General features: G+C 35.6%; 1 protein-coding gene across 1 annotated transcript in view; it reads left to right on the forward strand.

The window, feature by feature from the left end:
* Positions 1 to 25,214, forward strand: part of LOC149530270 (PTI1-like tyrosine-protein kinase At3g15890) — a 143,605-nt gene that overhangs the window by 46,378 nt on the left and 72,013 nt on the right. The window contains exon 2 of the mRNA XM_089810267.1: positions 15,320 to 15,467. Within this exon, the coding sequence (XP_089666393.1) occupies positions 15,320 to 15,467 (148 nt within the window). The remainder of the gene's footprint in view (positions 1 to 15,319; positions 15,468 to 25,214) is intronic.

The following is a 25,214-nucleotide window of genomic DNA, read 5'->3' on the forward strand; positions in this document are numbered from 1 at the left end:
AATTTAATTTTTGAAAAAATATTACTCAAATGGGTCATAAATAATATTTACACTATATAGATAAATATATAATGAGCAAATATTATTTACTAAAATGATTTGAATTAAAATTCAAAAATTAAATCAAACTACATAGTTAATATAGTCACTTAAATGAAAAATTAAAAAGTATCTCAACTTAAAAATATAACTTAAAGTTCTCTATAGTTACTTCAAGTGAAAAATTAAAATTATAGAGTAACTTAAAAACATAACATAAAGTGAATTATATTATAGTTTTCAAAAAGTGAATGTCAACTTCAAAATATAACATGATATTTTAAGTTGTGCAGTTGCACCAGGAAAGTCCACTTTTTGGGCACTAAAATGGTCATATCTTTTGATTGCCAACTCCAATTAAGCCCTAAGATAGATCGAGTTGAAAGGAAAACCAAAAGCAATAACTTGAGCAAAACCAAAGGACCAAAAGTCAACAAGCACACACTCAAAAATTATAAAAAAGATGTTGAAGGCTTCAAAAATCAAGTATAGGCTCAACAAACAGAAAAACTAAAAAGACTCGACGAAAGCTTTCAGTAAAAGGTTTCATTATATCAATTAGAAATAATTAGTTGATCAATACTAACCAATTAAATAATGAATTAAACTTAGAGAAATGCGAAACTAAGTTGAAAAGTTTCGTACTATTACCTACATTTTGTGGTGACAAAATGTAGGACAACAAAATCTATTATTCCAAATTCTTCCCATGATTGATTCTTACCTATTCCAATATTTCTAGTGTTGTGTGCTTCCTTGTTATTTTTGGTATCCTTTGAACTTACTGCCATCAACTTATTCATGAAAGTTTCTACTTCAATTGGTATGAAATTTACCTTTATTGTTTTCCATGTTATCCTTATCCTTTTTAATCTCTAGATTGTTGTTCTTCTCAAATGGATCCTTTCCATCTAGTGGTATTTGCTAGAATTTATAAGATTTCCTTTTATTTTCTTTTGTTCTTTTCCTGCTTGTAATGGTCCCCCACCGTTCTGAAGATGCAAGAGGGATTGGACTGTAACATATTTGGCTCTCTTCTTTCCTAGCTGTCTCTGTTGTTTCATTTCCTTTTTGGCGATCATTAAGTTATGTTTCTTGCTGTTGTGCCTCTACTTGATTTGGTATTTGCCCACTCATTTTGTATAATACTTCCTTTCTTAATGTTCCTTTGGTGGTTCTTCTTAGCACTCTTTCATTGTTGGTATCTTCTTGACCTCTTTGCTGAGCATCTATTTGAGCATTTTCCTCTATTAAGTCATGCTGCTTATTTACTGGGATATATTTCCTTATTGATCCCTCCCTTATGTTGCTTGTAGATTCTTCCACTTCTATAACTGTTTGCTCCATTCTTGTGGTGTTATTTTCTTGTCCTTATTTTCCTCTCTATTTGTTCAAATAAGGTACATTGTGCTTCTGATTCTGTCTGGTTCCTTTTTGCCTGTTGTTTTCTCTTAGGGGATTACATGATTTCTTTATTCCTTATAGTCACCTCAGTTTTCTTTCTCTTTGATAAAATTCTTGTTCTGTACTTCCTCTCAAACCCTCACTTTCCTTCCTATTTTCCTGCTCTTCTCTCTTTTCTGTTGCCTTGGTGTGATCAATGTTGAGTAAGTGACTGTTATGAGCTTGTTCCCACAAAATCATCTAGTCTTTGATGTCCTTCTGAGTTAGTAGGAGGTCATGGGCCAGCCTTTTATACATATTCATATTGATTTTGATCTCCTTTGTGTACTGATTTTCTTTTAGGCATTGTTCACATTGTAGCAATCTAGAAATATTTTGCTCAAATTTTATTGTACTTTCCTCTTCTAATTGATTTGTTCTACTATTTGCTTGGTCTCTGTTTTTTTGAAAGTTTGAGTTTGTTTCCCTATTCTCCAATACTTCTCTAATCTCCCATTCCTCTAAATCTTCTTCTCTACCTTCCCTCTCCCCTGTCCTGTTAACATTCCTATTATATTTATTATCAGTTTCTGTTATCCTCTTTGTGTTCCCAAGATTATTGTTCACATTCCTTAGGTTTATCGTATAGAAGTTTTCCTTGAGGTCCGATGTCCTTTTTAAATACTTAATGTTTATGGTTCTAATAGGGTTCAGTTATATGATTTCTTTGATTTTCCCTTTGTATTTCATAAATTGTAGATTGTATAGTGATCTATTTGTTATCATTTTTTTGTTTTTAAGTTCAGTCTATCCTGTTTCCATATTTAATAGAAATTTGATATCATTTGATTTGTTATAATTAGATTCAATTCCCATTAGTTTACCTAGATCATCTCCTATGCTTTTTAAAATTTGAATGTGGTTAAGTTCTGGTGGAAGAGTTTTACATACCATCCAAATTGGAGCTCTATGTGTTTTTGTTGAGATTTGATTCCCATTTTATAAATTTCACTGTGAAACCTTTATAGAAACAATAAAAAATTGAAAAAAAGTCTTCTGTATTGTATTTATTTTTATGGTGAATATAAAACAAATGATTGGTTACAACAGAGATACTTACCTGATCTTTACAAAAATCCTGTAGCCAGCATATCAGATCAAGAGTTTTGGACTCCGGTCCATTCCAGAGGGTATATAGCCCTAGTTCCTGACATTCCATTCATCTCTTTTCACTATATTTATCACTAATTATGTGCATGTCCTCTGTGCAGGGATGAAGCTGTCTATGTAGCTGATTGCATCTTTTGGCTTCAGTATGATCGGCCCCGTTACCTACTTTTTTTTCTGCGGTTTTAAATTTTAGGCTAGCTTCTGCTGTGCCTTTCCTATGAAGGGATCTACTAATCTGATTTTGACCAAGAGTTATTGTTTAATATTGGTTATCGGAGATCTAGGGGGTCTTCCTATGCAGTGAGATGTAAGTTCTGGCATTCTTATTTGGGATATTAATCTTGTGTGACTGATGGAATGAGGGAAAACAGTTGTACACTATGCTTTTATTCTTACCTCCTATTGGAATTTTATTGGCTTCTGAGATCAGTGCCGACTGAATCCTGCTAGGGCTAGGGTTCTTATTAGGAGCTATATCCTGAGTTTTTATAGGTTTAGAATACTAGAAGTTAGTCTGAGGGAGTACCTTATGCTTATGCCCTGGGGTTTGGGGTTCTTCTTTCCTTATTGCTATAAGTTGGTTCTGAAGAGCTTGAAAGCGTTCAGATCTGCTTCCTGCTATTCTTGAATATTTCGTTTTTGAGAAGTAATTCTCTTGCTGCCTCATAATGTCCTTAGCTGAAGCACCCGACTCTGTTGAGGAACTATTTTTGCTCTGATCTGGAGCAAGATTCTTGGGAAGGGGAGTTGCTACCAAAGCTCGATGCCAACCACAATCTTGAGGAGAGAATGCCCCGTAGGTAGGGTTTTGGTTAAAGGGATGTTTGGCGTACTTGGTTTTATAGTATTGATGCTGGCCATGATCAATGTCTTGGCTGAGATTATTGGCTTTGATAACTTAGGCTTTGACATCTTAGCTGCTTTCTTGTTGCGGACGATCTGCCATTCCATTTCCAAATCTGCCTTCACTTGTTGTATCCATGGAATTTTGAGGGGATCACGCCTGATATCCTTCTTGTTTCCATTATTCATGCCAATTGTCTGATTTCTCTTACGCAGGCTGTCTTCAGCTTTCCATGCCCTAGATAGTTCCTTTCTTTTGGCTTCATGGAGTTTCACAAGAATTTGGAAGCTATTTTGGCATGAAAAAGACTGATCTACTTCCTTGTTGGCCTCTTTTATGGATCTGCGTGTATGTTGCTGGTTACTGAGTTGACACCAGGATTGATTTTTTCTTTCTGAAGCCCTGCAGTTCTGGGTTGTTTTAAAATCCCGAGTTGCATAGGATGTTTTCTGCTCTGCTTTTTTCGTAATATTCAGTAGTTTTGCCATTTTTTTGCTATCTTTAAGTATAAAAACATTATTATAAAAATAGCCCGCCAAATCAAATTATTGACCTATTTTCTGAACCAAAAAGGCAGTCTTAGTGGACAGAATGTTGTACTATTCTGATAAAGTGCAGAAATGAATTAATTAACACAAAACTCAGAAATTTATCCCGCACAAACCCAAGAGGAGGAGAACCTAACTGATAGCATCCATATGACAGGCTTGGAGTAAACAATGTTGTGTAGTTTTGATAATTTAAATGCAGAAACTAAGGATTCAATACAAAACTGAGAAGTTTATCCTAGAAAGCCCAAAGAAGAGGGAAAAACAGATGGTACTGTTACTCGTATTATTAGTCAAGAGACAAGTACAGAGAGTAGACAGAAACTTCTGGTTGCTTCAATTGCTCATTGTCTAGTCCCCAATGTCTCCTATAACTGAGTTATCTGCTATTCAATCATTACAACATTGCAACAAGTCTCCAGTAATGGGAACCACCTCCTCATGCTATTACATAGGCTTTGGGATACCTTCTGTGTGCACTAGAAGGTCCCAGATTTGGATGAAGAGGAGAAGAATCAGTTGGTTTACTTCAAATTCTTTTTTTTGATTATTTTATTGTTCTAAACATTGTTGACATCTTTCTATTTTTCATTATTCTTTGTTAGTCAGTCCAAATATTTAGGTATTGGTTTATATTTCCAAGAAAAAGTATTTTCATTAGTGTTTTTCAGAGATTTAGGCAATCAAAGAAGGGTCATTTCCGGCGATGGAGTTGCATGGTGTTGCAACAGCCCAAGACAATACTGTCAAATTTATTGCCTAAGGTTGCAGATACTTCGTAATGAACTCATTGATATCATTGATTTGTAGTCCAGGGGAAAAAATTAAATCAGGAAGTGATTTGGCTAGCAGATTGGTTAACATTGGTTTCTTTCAAGAAACTTCATTTCCAATGACCTTTCAGTCCCTAGATTTGGTCATGGCATGCACTCAACATTACGAATCAAGTAGATTGTGTTAGATAATTCAATGATAGGCAACTTAGACACGGATATGTTTGATTAGGTGTTAGATTTACAAACTTTTGAAGGGACCTGATTTATCAATTTACGCTCCAGAGGAAAGTGAAGAACATATATATTAATAGTTTGTGAAATTGTAAAAAATAGATTACTAGTAAATGGATGATTGAATCCAAAGGACTTTCATGATTTCTCTTTAATTATTTTGCCAAAATTATGACTGTAAACTTGTAAAGGAATAGTGAGCAGGTATCATATACATGAAAAAAGAGATATTGACTGTAAAGAAAGGAATATAAAAATATAACATTTTCTTAGAACTTGAATATTTCACAATTAAAAGGGCTGGCCAAGCAATGGGATCTCTCTAAAAAAAGAAGCCAAGCAAAGTCTTGAACAGAAAAATTTCAAGGTGGTATCTTGAATTTCTTAGCTTTGGCTTTGACATTAAATGGATAAAAGGGAAAAATAATTCCTTGGCAGATGTGCTGACAAGAGATTTCGCAACAGCCATCAATACAAGAATTGGGGCAAGACCTGAATCGCTAGCTTTACCAACCGATTTGATAGAATCAATTGTGGACTGTTTTAATCGTAAAAAAATAGTTTGACGAGAGAAAAAATACTAATTAAAGATTGTTGAGATTATAAATTTATGAATTATGAAGAAACTTTATTCATAAGATTGGCCTAATAGATGCAACTATCGTGATAACCTTGGGGAAGATATGAATCTGGAGTTCATACAAAAAGATAAAAATTATGAAACAATTTTGAAGGTCAAAAAAACTGTTTAGTTCATAGGCCAATATATGCACAAGAAAATATTAATGGCATCATTACAGATGTTTCAAATTCTTTTCCCACTAGAAATGAAATAGAGAAAATAGTGCCTGCTATAGGAACTTTAAGTCACAAACCTACCCAGAGATTGTCAATAAAGCACATCATAGTGGAATAGTGCATACGAGGATAAGCCAGGTTTAGATTGGTCAAGTAAGAATATAGGCTATAGTGGACCATTTAGAAGACAAATAGTATAGCAATCATCAAAAGATTTAGGAAAAAATAGAGGACAACAAATCTCTAGTAGATAAAATGTCCAAAAAAACAACTAGTGCTTATGCTTATGTTAAGAAAAAAACAAAAGCATGAAAGAAAAGCAAAAAAATCTTCTCATGCAAAAGCAGCATCTTCAAGCGAGAAGCAAACTTGAGATGATGGAATCCTCTAGCCTTCGGTGCCACAAGTCTCCAATCTAAAGGCTCAAAGTACTAAGGCAAACTTAGTACTGTTGGTTCCCAAAACCGTAGATTGGAATCCTACGAGCCTTGCCTGCTCGATGTTGGGATATCCAACTGGTTAAGGCCAACTTGATAGGATTGATCGATGCGATCTAAATCCCCTGCGCTTCTGGCTTTGCAAGACTGAGGTGGGTGCACCTAATCCTGGACGAAATGCTTAGATCCAAGGTACTTAAAACAGATTGATTAGAACACGAATGCTATAAAAGTTTCCCAAATGGCAAGAACTATAGGAAAACTTCAAACTTGCAATTTCTGAACTGAGAACAAAAGCAAATGATTGAAATAATGTTTAGATAAAAAATAAATATAGATTAATGCAACAGATGAATATATTAATTCCGCAAAGGTAAGAAATGAAACATTTGCCAGCGTATGGATTATGAATTAAGAATAAAAGACCAGTGCCTAATTAAATGGGCAATAGAGTCAATATTATTAGCTGAAACGTACAACTTTATAAAGTTTAATATATTTTAATTATAAACAAATTTAATAATTTGGACGCCACGAATCAATTATTAAAAAGCAATTTAAATTAGTCTAAAATGCACTTTAACTCCTGCGGAGACAAATTAGACATAAATACGGAAACAATTAAATATTTCACAATATTTATGTTTATCTAATTTAAAATGTAACATTGATCCAGTCCACTTATCCAAATATTAAAATATTTATAGAAAATAATAAAAATGTTTATAAAGGACACAACTTAATAAAAAATTAAAACTCTAATGCAAATAAATTAAATAAATACTTCTTACTGATCTGGAAATAAAATCGTATTGGAGACACTCCTCACGGATGATCCATCCAATATAATTCCACTCCAGAATCGCACAAGAATTTATTCCATAATCCACCATCTACAGGCTTAGTTCAAAAGTTCGCTTCTCCCCAGATTGAAAAATATAATACATCACAAAGCATAAATAATTTTTTTTTTAAAATGTAAAAGTGAATATGAATATATCTCTTCCCCCTTTTGATTTTTACATCTGGTATTTATAAGTGCGAAGAGGCATTAACCGAAAGGTTGTGCCTTTTTGAAAAGTCACGTTTTAATACAACGCTTCTTCACCTTAATTAAACATTTAACATAAGCTTGTAATTTGCAAGATTTACTTTTACAAGTTATCCTTGCAGTCGTGCCAAATTATGAGTTATATGCATTGAATTGCTATTGCGTAGATTTTCCTCATGCATACGCTCTTCTCCTTCCGCACAAGTTTTATACTCGAACTCCACACACACACATACCTTCTGTGGATGTTCCAGGCATACCCTTTTACATGCGGAATTCCTTTGCGAGTTGGATCCACATTCACCCTCTGGCGCTTTTACTTTGCTTTCGCATCCACATGTTCGAATGTGCGATGGGTGGTTTGCAGGACCCGTATGAATATCCTCATGAAATTGGGTGCAATCTTTTTAATTCCTCTTTGATATCATCGCAACTCCTTGCTTTCACGTAAGAGTCTTCCTCTGCAAGCATCCTCAGACCTGCGGAAGAACACATTATTGTTAGATATGGCAACAAGAGTATAAATTTCATGCCCAGATGGCTCTTGAGTTTTGAAATAATAATAAATTGTCTCTTAAAATCAAAATTTTCGATTCTGCCTATATTGAAACTCCTGTGTCTGCATCTTCCAATTGCAACTCGATAATCACAAATTTATAACACCACTTGTTTCAACGTCACTGCTCAACTTCTGATTATTTGCTCTTTTGATGAAATGGATTTCCATTGTTCGTTTTTGGGGAATGAATTTATGTATTCCGAATTCAATTTATGCTCTCTTCTTGCCATGATCGGATGCCCTTACTTGTACCTTCCTGGTAAGAGCTATTCTTTATCCAAATATCTTCCAAAAGACCATAATAACTTCTGAAGATTTCTTTGCAATATCTCATGTTGAATCTCTAGTACGAACTCTGCCTCTTATCTGCATATAATATCTGACTTTCCTGCTGACAAATCTCATATATCTCTATCCTCTATATCTTCCAGTTATGATTAGTGTGTTGCAATCTTTCTGTCCACCCATGGCGCTCAATGCAGCATTCATGCTTCATTGCCACATGAAGTCTGTGCTTTGTAGGTTCATCACCAGCAGTGCCTGTATTGCTAAGATCATCGGAAAGGAACCCTGGAAAGTTTGCTCAGAAGGCCCCTCCACGAGATCTGAATGAGTCAACAGTCAAGATGAATATTAGGATGGCAGATTAAAACATCAAAATAGCCTTTATAATTCCATTCCTCAGTTGTTTCTATTCATCAACATGATTATCATGATCTATTCATACTTGTTTGGTAGATACTTTGCCACATCTTAAGAAGACTTGCATATATGCATGCGCTGATTGTACTCTTTGGTTGCTGGAGATAACCTTTTCTGGGCAGTAATTCATATACAGATAAAGTTTCTAGTTACTACTTCAGTTCAGTTGTTGCTGCCTCTAACGTATATGACTGTTGTTGCTCCATTGAAGGCATGCCTTGGGTGTTTGAGTCTTGTTTAGACTTATTGCTGCATAACCATTAATAATCTCATAGTAAACAACCAGCATAATATATACATATTTCCCTTCATCCAACCAATGTCTTGAAACAATTAACCAATCCCGATGTGACTTCAAAACTGAAGGTGAAGGTTGGAAGGAAACAAAACTGCTGATGACTTTCAGAATATTAGAAGAATACTGAAGCAGATGGTAGCAAATTTTCATTCAGGGATTGAGACATCTAATTTTTCAGGCGCCCTCTGTCCTTCAAAACCATCAGTTCTACTTCCATGAACAGTGTCTTGATCCTATCTTTGTAATGATGTCTGATACCTTTCAGTGACTGCATAAATGGAGACACAAATTTTAGGCTCCATCAGTGGCTCTTGCCGGGGACGTATGCTCCCTGTGAGCATAGTGAGATTCCAGTTATCTCTGGAAAAGCAGACCAAGCATCCATGCTAAGCACAACGCATGGTGAAATCTGGGTGGCCCCTGGCCCCCCAAAATGAAGACTACTTCCTTCCCCTATTGAACACCCGATTCTGATTGTGTAACACTTTAAACCTGCTGAATATGGTGTTATATTGTTCCTTAATAAAATCTGATTTGTCAGTAAATAACCAACAAGCATCATATGACATGTACCTTTCTTGTTCCAGATTAGGATTAATATTTGCTTTATCAACAGAATCATTTGAGAGGAAATAAATTTCATCATCATTTAATCCGAAAATTTTATTGGTCCTTTCTTAAAAGTAAATCACACCTTTTCAAAGTAAAATCTTTTAATTATATTTTATGCTTATAATGTCTTTGAATAAACTACGGCTTTGATATTTATTCTTTATCAAACATAAACTCCACAAATTATTTTGTCGCTGTGTCCTCATTGTCAACTTGTCTTTGTTTGATAATATTAATTAATCGCAAACAGTATATGCCTGTGCGTTAGCTGTGAAAGTTCTGGCATTTTATCAATATTAATTGTTCCTTAATCCTGCCGCTCATGGTTCTTGTCGTGTAAATATGCATTGGGATATATCTGGCTGCGATCAATTTCCACCATATTTGTCTTCTCCTCCACAAAATGATTCGCCCTTATATTCACGAACACCAGTTCCTTATTGCAGTGTTCAGCGAAATTGTGTTTCAGACGTTATATGGCTTCTAGAGGTATCGTGTAGCAATTTTTCACACATGCAGGCAACTTTGACTGAATCACAAGAGGTGGATTTTGACTCCATAAAACATTTAGTATTTTTCCATAGACAGGAGAAGAATGCGCCTTGAAAACGAATCCATTTGTCTTTTTCTAGGCGCAGCACCTACGTATTCATTACTTAAGCCGCAATGCTTATCATCCGGAACCATACATCTTCAAACACATCTGTCGCTTTTGAAGAATTCCATCGTGTGCCCTTGAAGAATCAGATTTGGAGATATCATACGTTGAAGGCTGGACTTTCACATCTGCATCCTTTCGTGGCATTGATTCCCGTATCTTTGTTGTTGCCGCCTTTGATAGTGTTCATCATAGTTTCTGTGGCTTCATACCATCGAGGCCTTCAATATTTGTTATCGTTGCTATACACATAGATTGCCTTGAAGATTGCCTTGAAGAGATCTTTGATAGTCTATCCTGTCACTTGCATCTGCTCTCAAAGAGTGCCATCCACATAAGCCTTCCTAATTTATATCAACTTCTCAGACAATTCTACTAACTGCGGGAAATAAGAGCAAGTATCCTCATCCTTCAATGCCTAGTGTATCAAAATCATCAAATAATCTGAAGTGTATTTAGGTCTCTATTTTATGACGATTATTCCTCCCTCATTCCCTGTACTGTGTAGACATATGGTGATATTCAGACAAGAGTCTACAGAGTTACAATAATAATTTTTTATGGGACTGCCTTTTAATTCATGTTCGTATATTTTCCTCTGCAGATATGCTAGTTGTTCAGTTTTTTCTTTATAGTCAAAGACCTTGAGAATAACATTTGATGTTTGTGTTTCTTTATTGGACTGATTGTTTTTTATATCTCCTATGGTCATCATCTTCAGCCCACCTGTTATGCATGAAATAACACAAGCAGTCACATAGGACTGTGGCCATATATATACAATTGCCACCGCATTGCTTTTTGTCATCTCTATATGTAGTATAGTAAAACAATCATTTCAAATTCTGACTTCCTGGTTCAGCCTCGGTTGCAAATAACTTCATGCTTGTACATAGTTGAGGGGTATTCTTATGCTCATGTTTATAATGTTTGGAAATTGATCTAACTTCAGAAAAGAATCTCAACTCCATTGTTTTAATTTCTCAAGACCATAGTATCCTGCTGCCTTCGTCCAACACCCCTCAAAGTACATCAGAACATCATATGCTGTAGGCTCTCTTTGGTCCACCAAATTCTGTAATAAATGGTGCTCTGCTGAAATCATAACTGTTATCAATATTTGATGATTGTTGACTTCATATACTTTCTTTACCTGCATACTTCAGATCCATGTCTTATGTTCATATTAACTTGATGGCAAGCCATATCAATGTCCAATGTTTCACTGCCTATTTTTGTCCTTCAACCTCACGATGAGAAATTGCTGCTTCAGATTCTCTCCCAACTACATGTGATATATAAGGCATCAAGTGTTGCAATTGTCCCAGATAATCAACTGTGGCACTCTCCTCATCATGACTTATAGTATCTTGAAGTATATTGTTTGAATATAAGTAGTGGGTTAGATCTGAAAATTATCTTCTTGACATGGTGTTTGGGAGTCTAAAATTTGCCAAAATTTTAGAGTTCCATCAAGTACCACCGCAAGAGTCGTCTATTGAATCTTCATCTTCACTGCCTTAATCTAATTCAATGTTAAGGTTCCTTTTGAGAAGATCATTGGCCCGAACTTTGTGATTCCATGCAATGTGACTCTTTTTCTTACAATAAAAACATGCATTGCCTCTTTTTTTTTTACCTGACCATTTCTTGTTGCTTTCTGAATATAGTGCTTTACCAGGTGCCTATTTGAAGATCTTTTGAATCTTCTTTCATCCTCTTTTCTTCTGCTAGAAAAGCTATAATCATATCTGCTAGAGTTTGTGAGTGATTTAACTATGTAAAACCTAGCATCATTAACATTATTATATTTTGAAGGCAAGCTGTTCAACAAGATGGCCTTAGCATCATCATTATCAACTAGAGCCTTCAAACTTTGCATTAATTACTCTTGGTCCAATCAATTTGTTCATATTATTCCAAATATCCACAAATGAATCATCTAAATCTATATGATGGAATTTAGAGTTTGAAAGAGAAAGACCAATAATAGCCTTGGCTTTGTTATATTTACTGCTGCAATCCAACAACTTATTTGTATCTGTAGGTCATTTTTCTTTTCTTATAGTCCCCACAAATTTTAGTTCATTAATTGCATTTGTATTTTAATTCTCCATGTATGGAAATCAAATCCAGAATATTTATCCAATGGAATCTCTATACTTGATGCAAATCCACTTCAAATTATTGAAAAGAACATCAAATAGTGTATGTACTTACTTGAAGCAATGACAGTTCAACCACAAAGATCCGGTTCAACCACAAGTCTTTATGTGTTCTTCTCAGAGCAATTTGTGCCCAGCAAGAATTACTTTTTTGTTGTTAGGAAGCATGCACCACTTGATTGGCAACCTTCTTTTTTAAATTTGCAAGCTTACAACCTTTACAACCTCTTCAAAAATAACGGGTCAAACTTTGTTTCTTTGATGATTTCCACAAACACTAATAAAAAACTTCAAATTTTTTAAAAACATTCTTCCCTTTCTTCTAGTCATGACATGTTCCTCCTAAAACTTTAGTTCTGCATGTTGCACAAGTTTTCTTATCACACTAGTGATGACCCATTATTCAGGCAACTCAAAATGCAAAACTAAAATGGATAGTACAGAACATTCCAAATTTTGGCAATCACTCAAATTCATTTACAAGGCTCTCATTGCCTCACATGTATAATGATTGATTAGTTTAAATTCTATGCTTTTTTCTGCGTGCTCATTCATATCTGGCTTGCATATGCTCCTCAGTTTCCTAAATAGACTCCCTTTTGCCATGCAGAACTGCTTCATCAATGCATGGAAAACTACCAACATCAAACACTTGACATTTATGCTCAGGCAGTTGCTGCTTCAGCACTCATTGACCCAGAATATTAATAAAATTTACAGCATAAAACCCAAAACCTGTGACATAATGAAGATTTCTATACACAGTGACTTTAGTAGACTTCAGATGCAGTTCTTCAACATACTGCAAGCAGTTGGTTGATAATGTAGCAGAAGCACTTGTAGTGATTGAAGAATTGTAAGCAACAATTACAGTCTGCAAATCTTATAGTTTAGCACCACAAAATCCCATTATCTTTACATGCTAGAAATCTCAGATGCTCATTAACTCTTGTGCAACACCCAAATTCCAACTCATCTAGTCTTTATTTCACAATGGTCTATGCATCACTCTTCTTCTTCAAATCATGCCCTTCCTGGCTCTGAGTCTTCTACATTTTTTCTTTCCTTCACAAAGAGGACCCGATTTGCCAGCTTTGCGACATGGGCATTGCCGCTTTGAGCTACACTTCCTATTCCACTGTCCCATCTATTATGAGATCCATGGGGGGTTTCATTGTATGTTTAGGGATTGCCGGTCCCTTGCATCCTTTTTCAGATACACCAACCAGTGGTGCCCAGCACTCTACCTCCATAAGGCTGCGTGTCTTTGTGATCCCACCTTACAACTTCAAACTCTCTCGAGTCTTGGATCCAATCAGCTTATTACCTCCTTCACATCAGTCACCTCCACGAGAGGGACCAAGCATGTGCTGGGCCCATCTACTCCAATTCACACCAGATCTGTGAGGCCTTGGCGTTACCACACACCACAGCGGAAGCCTTCAACTCCCAGTGGTTCTCGGAGATGGACCCCGACCTCCTCTCGCCCTGGGGTACTTCTCTATGGCTGGGTGCCCTTAGTCAGTGGTAATTTTCAATCCCTTAGACCCTTTTGATGGTCTCTGGTTGGACATAAATAAGTTATCTTATCACATTGCTCTTGTTATAATTTTCAGTCCCTTAGACCCTTTTGGTGGTCTTTAGTTGGACATTGATAAATTATCTTATCTTATCACATAACTCTTATACCATTTGTTACTGCAGAGATAAAATGCATTGATTTATATTATTATAAGGCCAGGGAATACAATTTTATACAGTCTATGAAAGACAATTGAACAGTAGTTAAGCTGGTAACAGTAACTGAACAACAGATATAAAATGCAACCATCAAATCAAGGTTCTACGCCAACAGATGAGAGGTAAGACACAAGTTCCAAAAATTGTACTGCTGTGCACAGCTTCCATTATTTCCTCAATATAAAGCTTACATAAGTGGGAGGTCCCAGACCAATTAAAAATTTCAGAAATTTGCACGTGAGATCTTGATCTCCATTGTATTAAACTGAAGTGTTCAACCTGTTTAAATTGTCAATGTGTTTTAAATTGAGATTTTTTATTGCAGGTTTATAAATATTAAAAACCTTATATTTGTCAAATTTAATCACATGTAAAGCATTTTTTGCATTAATGGCTCTTGATTTCAATGCTTGTTCATAGCTATTCAATCATTCCATCTAGTGGCTAAACCAAAGGAGAAACTCAGAAAACACCTAGCCTAGAAAGCTCACTGCAGATGTTTTTAACAATCAAATATTATGGCTCACAGACATTTAGATGAACCAAATAGAAAACATGTTAGAACACATTTAAGATTGAATTTGCTCACCATGATTTAGATCTGTAGGCTTGGGTTGGATCCACACTTTCACAGATGACATTTGTAGTCATGGAAACATTCTTAGATCCCTTACGCTTTATTTGGTCATCCTGATTTTCTGCATACTGATGAATCAGTTTTAGATATCTCTCACAGAATATCTCACCAGATTATCAGCTAAGCACCTTTGTTGTATTTATCTAATTTATTCATTCATTTCAGCAGATAACTCCAGCTAAGTACCAATCTAGGCATTGCTTGGTCCTAGCTATAAACAATCTTTACCTTCATATCCTCAATATACATATATCAGCAAGGTTTAGGCTACCTCTAAGGTCAGTGATAAAGCCAAAATTTAGGGGTACAAATCTTGATAATATGCAATTTAGATGTACAGAAGCCTTTAACAGGTTTACACAAAATGGTTTAACACCAAATTGGTCATTTCCTAGCGTGTTAGAAACATCTTTTACATTTAACTAAATTTTTTAGTTAGTTGCTTCCAATACAATGACTCCTGTTTATTCTACTCTTATAACATTTTTCATTTTAAAGAGTTTTCAACATTGTGATTTTTTAGCATATGTTGTTCTCATTCTAGCATATATGCCTTGCATGATTATTAAAATGTAGTAACTAACAGCTTGGTTTTGTAATAGAGAATATATTGTATCAGGTATTAAGCATGATTGTTTTACTTTGAATTCATCGATTTCTCAATTTTGCAGGATTGATATGGAACCAAAGGGTACTACATGGCGAACATTCTCACTGGAGGAGTTGTCTGAAGCTACAAATCATTTTAGATACGATAACAAGCTTGGGGAAGGTGGCTTTGGCAATGTTTATCGTGGCCTACTATCAGATGGATCACAAGTATGAAGTGTCAGTTGCATACAAATATTACTGACGAATTTGAATATTTAAAGTATGAACTGTTTGAAATGTTTAGTTATTATATGGAAATCTAAAGAAATTGTTGATCTCATAGTGATAGTTGATTAGATAAATTTTAGCATGTAGAAAGAATTAATTTATTATCTCAATGATACCTACCTGTTGGTTATAGGAATAGGACACTTTATCACCAAAAGGAAGACACGGATCACTCAGATGGAGCAAGATGGGGGAACCAACAATAAAAAGCTACAAAGCACAAGATAACTGCTCTCCATCCAGTAGCTCTGATTATATCAAATTTAAGAAAGCAACTTAGACTCTCTTTTAAAAGATAGCTCATCTCATTATAAGTATTCGCTTATAATAGCCCATTAAGGAGCCTTTGAGGGCTAATTCTCTTCCCAGATGGTTAAAATGGTGTCATGAAAACCACTGGACATGGGATGGATAAAATTCAATCTTGACAGTGCCTTCAGGTGCTAGATTTGTGGTGCATGATTGAAAGGGAAATGTTCTCATGTCAGGTGCTAAATTTAAAGATTGTAGATATTTTCTAGAGAAAAACTAATTCTGTAATATCAGTACCTGATGTACAGTTATAGATCCTTATACATATACTAAAGTATCTTTGCAGATCCCCGATCTTATTATCGCTGAGAGCAGAGACTGTTAGTATTAATGGGAATCTGAACTTCGATGACTGATGGTCATACCATGAATGCTGCTGTGATTGATTCCGTAATTTAGCAGTCACCGATTGCAAGTATAAATATCATAGAGAGGGTTCACAATACCATGAGAAGGTGTGACTTCCTCGTGGTAGTTGCCACAGGGGTCCCAACCTTTCATGAGATTGTGACTCCTCATGACCAATGATAACTTAACTAAGACACCGATAATCCTATCGGTATAGATTGGATCATAAACAATATTTAATCTTGATTGTACTCAATATTATATTAATGTATTAACAATATGAATATATATACAGATTTAGATAATAATATTTACAAGTATATATATGTATATATATTTGTATGTATTATTATATCACTATCACAAACATATATATATATATATATATATATATATATGTTCATAACCATAATAAATTCATAGTAGTAAGAATGCTTCAATCTGAATGAAGCTATATTCTTAACACTCCCTCTTAGTTAAAAGAGGATTGAATGCATCCAATGCACTTGTATCAATTTGAGGAAATGAATTCCATTCATTTTCACTATTTATGACACAATTGTTATCACTATTCTTGGTGATAACATAGTATCAAGATATACAACACATCCCTGGATTTCAACCCAAATGTAGACAATCTAGATACATCTGTTATCATGTGTTCTAACACATGACAACAGGTCAACCTATTGTTAAGATTGTCATCTTACAATAGTGACCTTATTTGCATGAAAGATCGTCACCTTTCTTGCCACAACACATCCACAATACCGAAATATTGATTTTATTAAATATTCAATAACAAGTTTACATAATATTGAATTACAGTTTAGTTATACCAAGTTTATTCTTGAAATACTCAAATTTCAACTTAGCAAGAGGTTTGGTGAAGATGTCAGCCTTTTGTTCTTCAGTGCTGATGTACATCAGCTTGATAACTTCTCTTTCCACCATATTCCTTATATAATGGTAAGGAATTTCTATATGCTTGGACCTATTATGGAAAATTGGGTTAACTGATAATTCAATACAACTTTGATTGTCACAGTGAATTGTAGTGGATTCCAGTGGTTTTCCAAATAGTCCATATAAAAGTTTCCTTAGCCATATTGCTTCGCGTGCTCCTGTGGAGGCTGCCATATACTTTGCTTCCATAGAACTTTGAGCAACTGCTGTTTGTTTTCTATTGAACCAAGATATCATCGCTGATCCAAGGTTAAAGTAGATCCAGTTGTACTTTGGAGATCAATAGAACTACCTACCCAGTCTGAATCAATATACCCTTGAAGTTGTAGCTCAGAATTCTCATACTTCAACCCTAGTCCAATTGTTCCTCGAAGATACCTTAGAATATGCTTGGCTGCCATAAGATGAATCTTCTTTGGTTCACACATGAAGTTACTTGACACATTTGTTGCAAAGCAGATATATGGTCGAGTGTTCACTAAGTACATAAGGGATCCGACAATTTGCCGATAGTGTTTTGGATCGACTAGTTTTGAATCTGCTGCTTCAATTTTAGGCTTATGAAGGTTAGTTTTCATTGGAGTAAATAAGTGTTTACAGTCCATCATTCCAAATCTGGTCAATATATCTGTAGTGTACTTTTCTTGGTTTAGGAAGATGTAATTTTCCTTCTGTTGTACTTCTAGACCCAAAAATAATTTAGAAGGCTTAGATCCTTCATTTCAAATTCAACTATAAGATCCTATTTGCATTTGGCTATAAGGTGATCTGTACCTGTTATCAACAAATCATCAACATAAAGAACAAGTATCAACATGTCATCATTAGATATTTTGAAATGTATATTTGGATCAGCTCCATGTTTGGATTATCCCAATTTGAGAAGATAGTTGTCTATTTGCTCATACCAAGCATTGGGAGCTTGTTTCAATCTATAGAGTGCTTTCTTTAGTTTAAATATGTATAGTTTTTGGTCATGTGTCGTGAATCCTTCAGGTTATTCTATGTATACTTTTTCTTTAATGATGCCATTCAAGAAAGTCATCTTTACGTCTATTTGATGTATTTTTCAACCTTCGGATGCAGCAATGGCAATTATCGTTCTTATTGAAGTGTAACGTGCAATAGGAGCAAATGTTTCCTCATAATCAATTTCAGCCTTTTGAGAAAAACCCCTTGCAACAAATCTTGTTTTGTGTTTTCAATACTTCCATCTGATGCATACTTGGTTTTAGACAACCACTTTGAAGATACCATTGATTTGTCTTTAGGTCTAGGAACAATGTCCCACACATCTTTTTTTAGAATGGATTGATATTCCTCTACCATTGCATCTTTCCATGCTTGACATTTTAAGGCCTCCTCAACATTAGTTGGTTCTATTTTTGTGAGTTCAGTTACTAAGGAAACATAGCTTTTTTGATTTCTAGTTTTCTTATTTTCTCTAGAAACTTCATCTAGTTCCACATTGTTCTCTTCAATCATTTTCCTTGCCCATAGTGGTCTTTTCTTGTGATTTAAAACTTCATCATTATCAGTATTAGATGTAGGTGTGTCTTTGTCTTCAGAGAGACTCTCTCTCAGATTTCCAGTGGATTTATCTTCTATAATGGTCTCCCTTTGATTCCCAGTATTATAATCATCTTCTATGATACACTCCGTCTGATTTTCAATTTCATCATCTTCTTTGTTTAAAGATGTTTTGAAAGCGATCTCTTCATCAAATTGAATGTCCCTGCTGATTTCAACAAACTTTTGCCCTGGAATATATACTCTATATCCCTTAGTTGTTTCACTGTAGGCAACAAATATACCTTTCTTTCCGGAAGGTTCTAGTTTAGACCTTTTCTCTTTGGGAATGTGAATGTAGATTGGACAACGAAAAATTCTTAGATGACTAAGATCTGGTTTGATTCCCGAGAAGGCTTCTTCAGGAGTTATATTTTCTAATGTTGCATGAGGGCTTCTGATTTGAATGTAAACTGCTGCTGTATTTACTGCATCAGCCCAAAAAGACATAGGTAGATTTTGATCAAGAATCATGGCTTTTGCTGCTTCTATAATAGTTCTATTTTTCCTTTTTGCAATCCCATTTTATTGAGGATTATAGGCACTATAGTCTCCCTCTTAATCCCAACATAAATACAAAATTCTTTGAAGATGTCAGATGTGTATTCACCTCCATTATCAGATCTTAATGTGTTTATTTTCTTTCCAGTGTGATTTTCCACAAGAGCTTCAAACTCTTTGAATTTTTGTAAAACTTCATTAGATTCTTTTAAGTTTTAGAAAATATATCCATGTTTTCCTAGAGTGATCATCAATGAATGTTACATAGTACAATAATCCTGCTAGAGAGGGTGTTGACATGGGTCCACACAAATCAATGTGTAAAAGTTCTAGTGCAATTTTAGATTTGTGTTTACTTAAAGGAAAATATCCTTTATTATTTTTTCCTAGGGCACACCCTTTACAAATACTAATATGATCAGATTTTAGGTTAGATAGAACTGTAGTAATTTTCCCTATGGTGGGAAGAGCACTAAGCCAAGGTGCCCTAATCTTGTATGCCAAAGTTCATTTGAGTTATGGACTTAATGATTTAGAGCTTGTTGTTTTGCTTTAACACTTAATTTGTGCAGGCTTCCATATCTTGATCCTATACTGATGGTGTTCTTTATGTTGGAGTTTTTAGACCATAGTAATACTTTATCCTCATTGAAGGTGACTCGATATCCTTGATCAGCTAAACCTGAAATGGAAACTAGGTTTCTTTTTATCCCTGGTACAAATAACACATCTTTTAATTGAAGAGTTTCTCCAGTCTTTATTTGTAAGGAGCAGGTCCCAATTCCTTTTACTAGATAAGTAGAGTTATCTCCAATTGTGACTTTGTAATGTCCCCTTTTTTTGGGACATTATAATTCTATGTGCCAGATGACTTCGCCTAGGTTTCGGGGGTGAAAAGTTCTTTACGGGGTTCAGTGTGAGGTTTGGCCTAGACATTTCCAGTTTCAGACCCATCAAAGCAGTTTTGGCAGGTTGTTCAGATACTATTTTTAGTAAGTAAACAAAGCTCAGTATTCTTGATATCCTAGTGTTGATGTGGAAGTGTCTCGCCAAGAGCTTTCCAATGAGCTATTGCACATGCTTATCTGAGTTCGTTTGATTAGTTATTTTAATGTCTGATGATTATATATTTTATTGACCAAGTGACTATTAAAGTTCATTTAACTTGTCACTTTATTTTTAAAAAGGTACTATGTTCACTTAAGTGACTAAAGGACAAAAAGCTTCTTTAACGCACACTGCTTAAAAGAGCGTGCATCACATTGGGAAAAGTGATAAAGGTACATTAGACTTCACATGAGACATTATGAAGATTATAATATTTAAAACAAATATTAATTTGGGAGTTGGAAACAGTTGTTGGCTATTTCTTCGAGGACGCAAACCCTTGAAGAAGCATTTGAAGGTTGGACACAAACCTAGCCTTCGTACAGGTTTTATTTGCATTTGCCAATTTGACTGTTTTGCTGTTTATAGATTGGAACATTTGGATAGTTCCTGTTATTGTATTGCTGTTGTATAATACAATAACGAAGTTGGTGGTTAATTGTGTTAATTTTTGGTTTATATAAGTACTTTCTGGAGGAATAAACAAGCTTTTTTCTGGGTTTTCTCATGTGCACATTTGCTGGTTATAAGTGGATTTAAGTTTTGGAATTTATATCAAATATTGGTTTACTGTTCAGTTTAAAATTTGTAAGTTTTATATTAAAGGGTTTGGTAAATATCCGGAAAGGGATAGTACAGTGGTATCAGAGCCAATATCCTGCCATCCTGTGGAGTAAAATCAGAGCACCGAACTTGCCATCCTGTTGGGAATTTTGTGATTGTGAACAAATTGGAGGCAGCATAGTATATGGGAACAGATTTTTGTTGTTATTGCAGATTGTTTATGATGAAGTTATCAGTTTCTTCAGGTGAGGCCTCCTGTGAATAAGCTTAACGAACATTGTGGGAATGAGAAAATATATTGGAGGAACTAGGTTGCAATACAAATATTTATACTGTACTATGGGATTGTTATGAAACATTATACATTTTCAAATTTAATAGAGAAGTCTAAAACTCTGTCAGATAAGTAAATTAGTGTTCACATTGAGAGTTTACCGGCAAATATGAAGGATCTTAATAAATCTAAGTGTCTAAGGTAGCTACTACGAATTCCCAGCAAATTACAGTTGGGTCCTATTTTCTTGAAAGAGCAAACGTAGTGGTATTTGCATGCAAAACTTGGTCAATGTGTTTTGCATAGACAGGATAAAGTTGCAATAAAGGTAAGATATCATTGTTTTTAGAATAGTTGCAGAATTTGGTTATCAGATTTTAAGTTGAAGCCTTAGACGTCCAGGAGGTAGAAGTTTGATAAGTGGAAATCTGGAGCATGTGTTGTAGAAAATCGTTGAAGGTCTTCAATATTGGGACTGCATATTACTCCTTCAATCGTTTTTGGTCGACATGATTGAGAAGGCCAGGATAACCAAATTTCAATGCTGGGAACTGATGGAACTCTCTTAGTGTCACGTTGACAAGGATTTTGGGAAGTCATCAATCTGGGGCAGTGCATTATATTTATCAGCAAGAAGGTCATTAAATCTTAACCAGCGGTGTGTTTTGCACATTGAAGGGCAGATGATACATGGGTCGAGAAAACACCCACACGATTCTGGAAACTGCTGGCAGTAACCTCAGTCAAGCAGCCGTTAGCATCTCATGCGTATGAAGCCACAACAGGTTATCGGTTTGAATATATCAGTCGATATTCTTCCTTTTCCTCCAGCGGACACCCACGAATTAGCAGAGTAGATACCAGATTATTGCAGTGGTGAGGCCCTATTGCACGCATTGCTTTCTTGGATGGCACGAAAGTATTCTCATCCTCTAGCGGACTGCTCACTCTCCAGTGGTAAGGTGGACGTTAAATGTTTGGTGGTCGAGTTGTGAAGGGAAAACTAGTCGGGCATCGGATATAGACAAATATGCAAGTTAATACATTCACGTTGGAACTCCAACACGGGAAAATTGGCAATAGGAAGGGTTTTTTTTTCAAATCGATGTTGGAGGCTCAACAACTTTTCAAAAAGGATGCTCAAACTATAACACTTGAGGCTTTAGAAAGTGTAAAGGCTGCTCTTGCAAGTAGTGAAAACGAGCAAGGTAGAAATTAAAAGAAAGCAATTCCAGGGAAAGCTGCAGGTCAAACATGGGAAGATCCAAGACTTGTAGATTGGCTAGAAAATGATTCTCGCTTATTATGTGGATCTGACAGTTGCTAAGGGTAACATTAGTTTTTTCCAAGTCGCAAGGCAAGCAAGTTTTCAATGTTTGGGATAATATCCTTCATTTTCTCAGCTTGCGGCAGTAGATGAAGGCCATTAACGTGAGAACTGGAGAATCCTGTGCGAAGGCAGTGAGAGATTAATACACTAATTGTCTAAGACGGCTAACTGAACTCTGGGGGTAGACGTGATATATCTTCTGCAGCATTGTGTTATTCTTTTGTAGGGTTCTGCAGTGTATAGGACTTTTGAGGATACAAATTAACAAGAAATTGCCATTTCTCTTATTGCTTGACGGAGTAGATTTCATCGTGGAAACCACTATTTGGCCCGAGGTCTAAATGCAACATGTAGCACAGGAAATGAAGTGAAGTGTGAGCAACTTGTTTGGGTGCTGTAGATACCTGCTGATAGACCCATTCCTTTCAGTCTGTATCTTTGGCAACATGGGAGAGTACCCATTTGGTGGAGAGCAGAATTTAGGTTGACTGTTATTGAGGCAGAGCAGGTATACTTCAAAGTTTCAACAATATTGTCGCATGGTGGAAAAGGAATAAGTTCATGCAAATTTATGGCCTTAGAAGGAAGACAACAAAAATTGTAGCAAATCAGAAATTAGGAAGTCTAAAGACTGCTAAGACTAAGCATTGATCTTAATAAGAACGCAGGTCCCAACACGTTAGAATTTAGAATCTTAAGAGAGAAGCTATGGGAGAGATGCACAGACTGGAAAAGGATCTTATTAAAGTACATAAACAGTTAGCCCAAAATTTCCAATCCGATATGAGGGCTGAAATAATGGGCATATATGATGATTACCACAAATTTCCTCCATAGATTCTGAAAGAATTACTTTTTACGGACTATGTTGATTTTCAGCTAGAGCTGCAAAACAAGACGGCTATGATAATAAACAAATACTATGATTTGGCCCGAGGTCTCCTTGCAGAGGACAGTTACAGAGAATTGCATAGGGAAGATATCAATCAACCTGACAGCAGTACTAATAATGGCACAAGTATACTAACAGGTAATTGGGAGACAGAAGTATCTTATGGAGTTGTTTACACTAGTCCTTCCGATGAGCAGATTAATGACCCATGTAGTAGAGTTGATCAAACCACCAACGTTGGCAACTCCAACATCTTATTTGGTGACATGGAAATTAACTTGGATGAATTTTATGATGATACTAGGCTGGAAATTATGTCAAGTTTTGAGGAGGAGAAAATGGACCGCAATGTTGGCAGGATAGATGATCTAGCACACATTGAGTTAGAGGATATATCTGAAAATGCTGTTCCCCTAGGTGATGAAAAATCAGAAAACTCTATGGAGAACAATCCATTTGTGTTTGAAGGAGATGGTCAAAAGCCATTATCACTACTTGACTTATTGGATATGCTTTTGGTCAAAGAGGACAAGATTGTCCAAGTGTTGACGAGGTTGGATGATTCTTCCAACTTGATTGAGGATCTCATGCAGAAGATTGTGATAGAAGAGAGGCATGAGAATGTTTGCGGTATCACAAGTCCTCTTTTACATACTATTTTTGAAACTTTGAAAATGATAAAATATGAGTATTTGCAACTATTAATGGATAGAGAGCTAGCAATAAAATTTGGAAGGGAGAAGGAGAGTGAGGTAGATGAGCTATGTCTTCAATTGAGCTTAACACATTATTCCATCCACCAAGTTGGAAATCAAACAAGTGTTGCAGCCACTTATGAAGAAGATGACAATGGTTCAAGGGCACAAGAAATCACACAAATCATTGAAGGAATTCATAAAGTGGGTAGATGTGAAGGTAAGCAATGTGATTCAATCACGTATTTTCTGTTGACTGATTTTTATGACAGCAGCTGTACATTTTCATAGGAGGACATGGTTAGTGATAAAACAAGTGAGGATAATTTAGAGTTTTCAGCTAATGGTAAACCATCCTTTTATAATGACTTTGACATAAGCGAGAGTACTTATGATGGAGTAGGAAGTTCAAATTTATCCTTAGCATGCTCTGAGAGATTTTTCAGCTTACCCAAAGTTTTATCACCCAACTCTTACGAGATGGCCACGACCTACTTGTTGATTGGTGATTTTTCTTGTTGGTATATTTCCACTATTAGTGATTTACCTGTGTATGGTGGTGATATATTCACTGATTCTATTTGGCCTTCCAGGGTCAATGAGTTATTTGCAGGTGAGTGGGGAGATCACACATTACCCTACATTCCACATAAGGTGTCTACATTTTTTATGCAACAGGGTATTGAAGGCAGTGTTAGCACTCATGATGTTGGTGATTCACCAACCACTCTTTCATTTACCCAGGATCCTATTGTTTAGGAAGTCGGGAATCCAGGTGTTAATAGTATCTAACATTTGGCAGATTATGCTGTGTTGCTACACAGACACATAATTATGATCTGTGTGTTTCAACTTTCTGACATATCAGAGTTCTAGAGATTGGTCGGATTTATCATTGACATTGGAATAGATATTACAGGAGTGGTTTAAGGTTAAGGAAGGCAAATGAAAGGATAGTAAAGTTGGAGGCCGAGAATAAATATTGGAGAGATAGCTAGCCCATCCAACAGCTGCACCAGGGAGCCCTTCCTCAAGACAGTGGGAGCAATTCAGGAGAGATATCAGCTCAGCTACACAAAGTTGGGGATTGGATCCATGATACAATCCAAGATGGGCGAAATTTCTTGCC

This window comes from Cupressus sempervirens, chromosome 11 (assembly GCF_028749045.1).
Source record: "Cupressus sempervirens isolate cs-2001-9-10 chromosome 11, ASM2874904v1, whole genome shotgun sequence".
Classification (NCBI taxonomy): domain Eukaryota; kingdom Viridiplantae; phylum Streptophyta; class Pinopsida; order Cupressales; family Cupressaceae; genus Cupressus; species Cupressus sempervirens.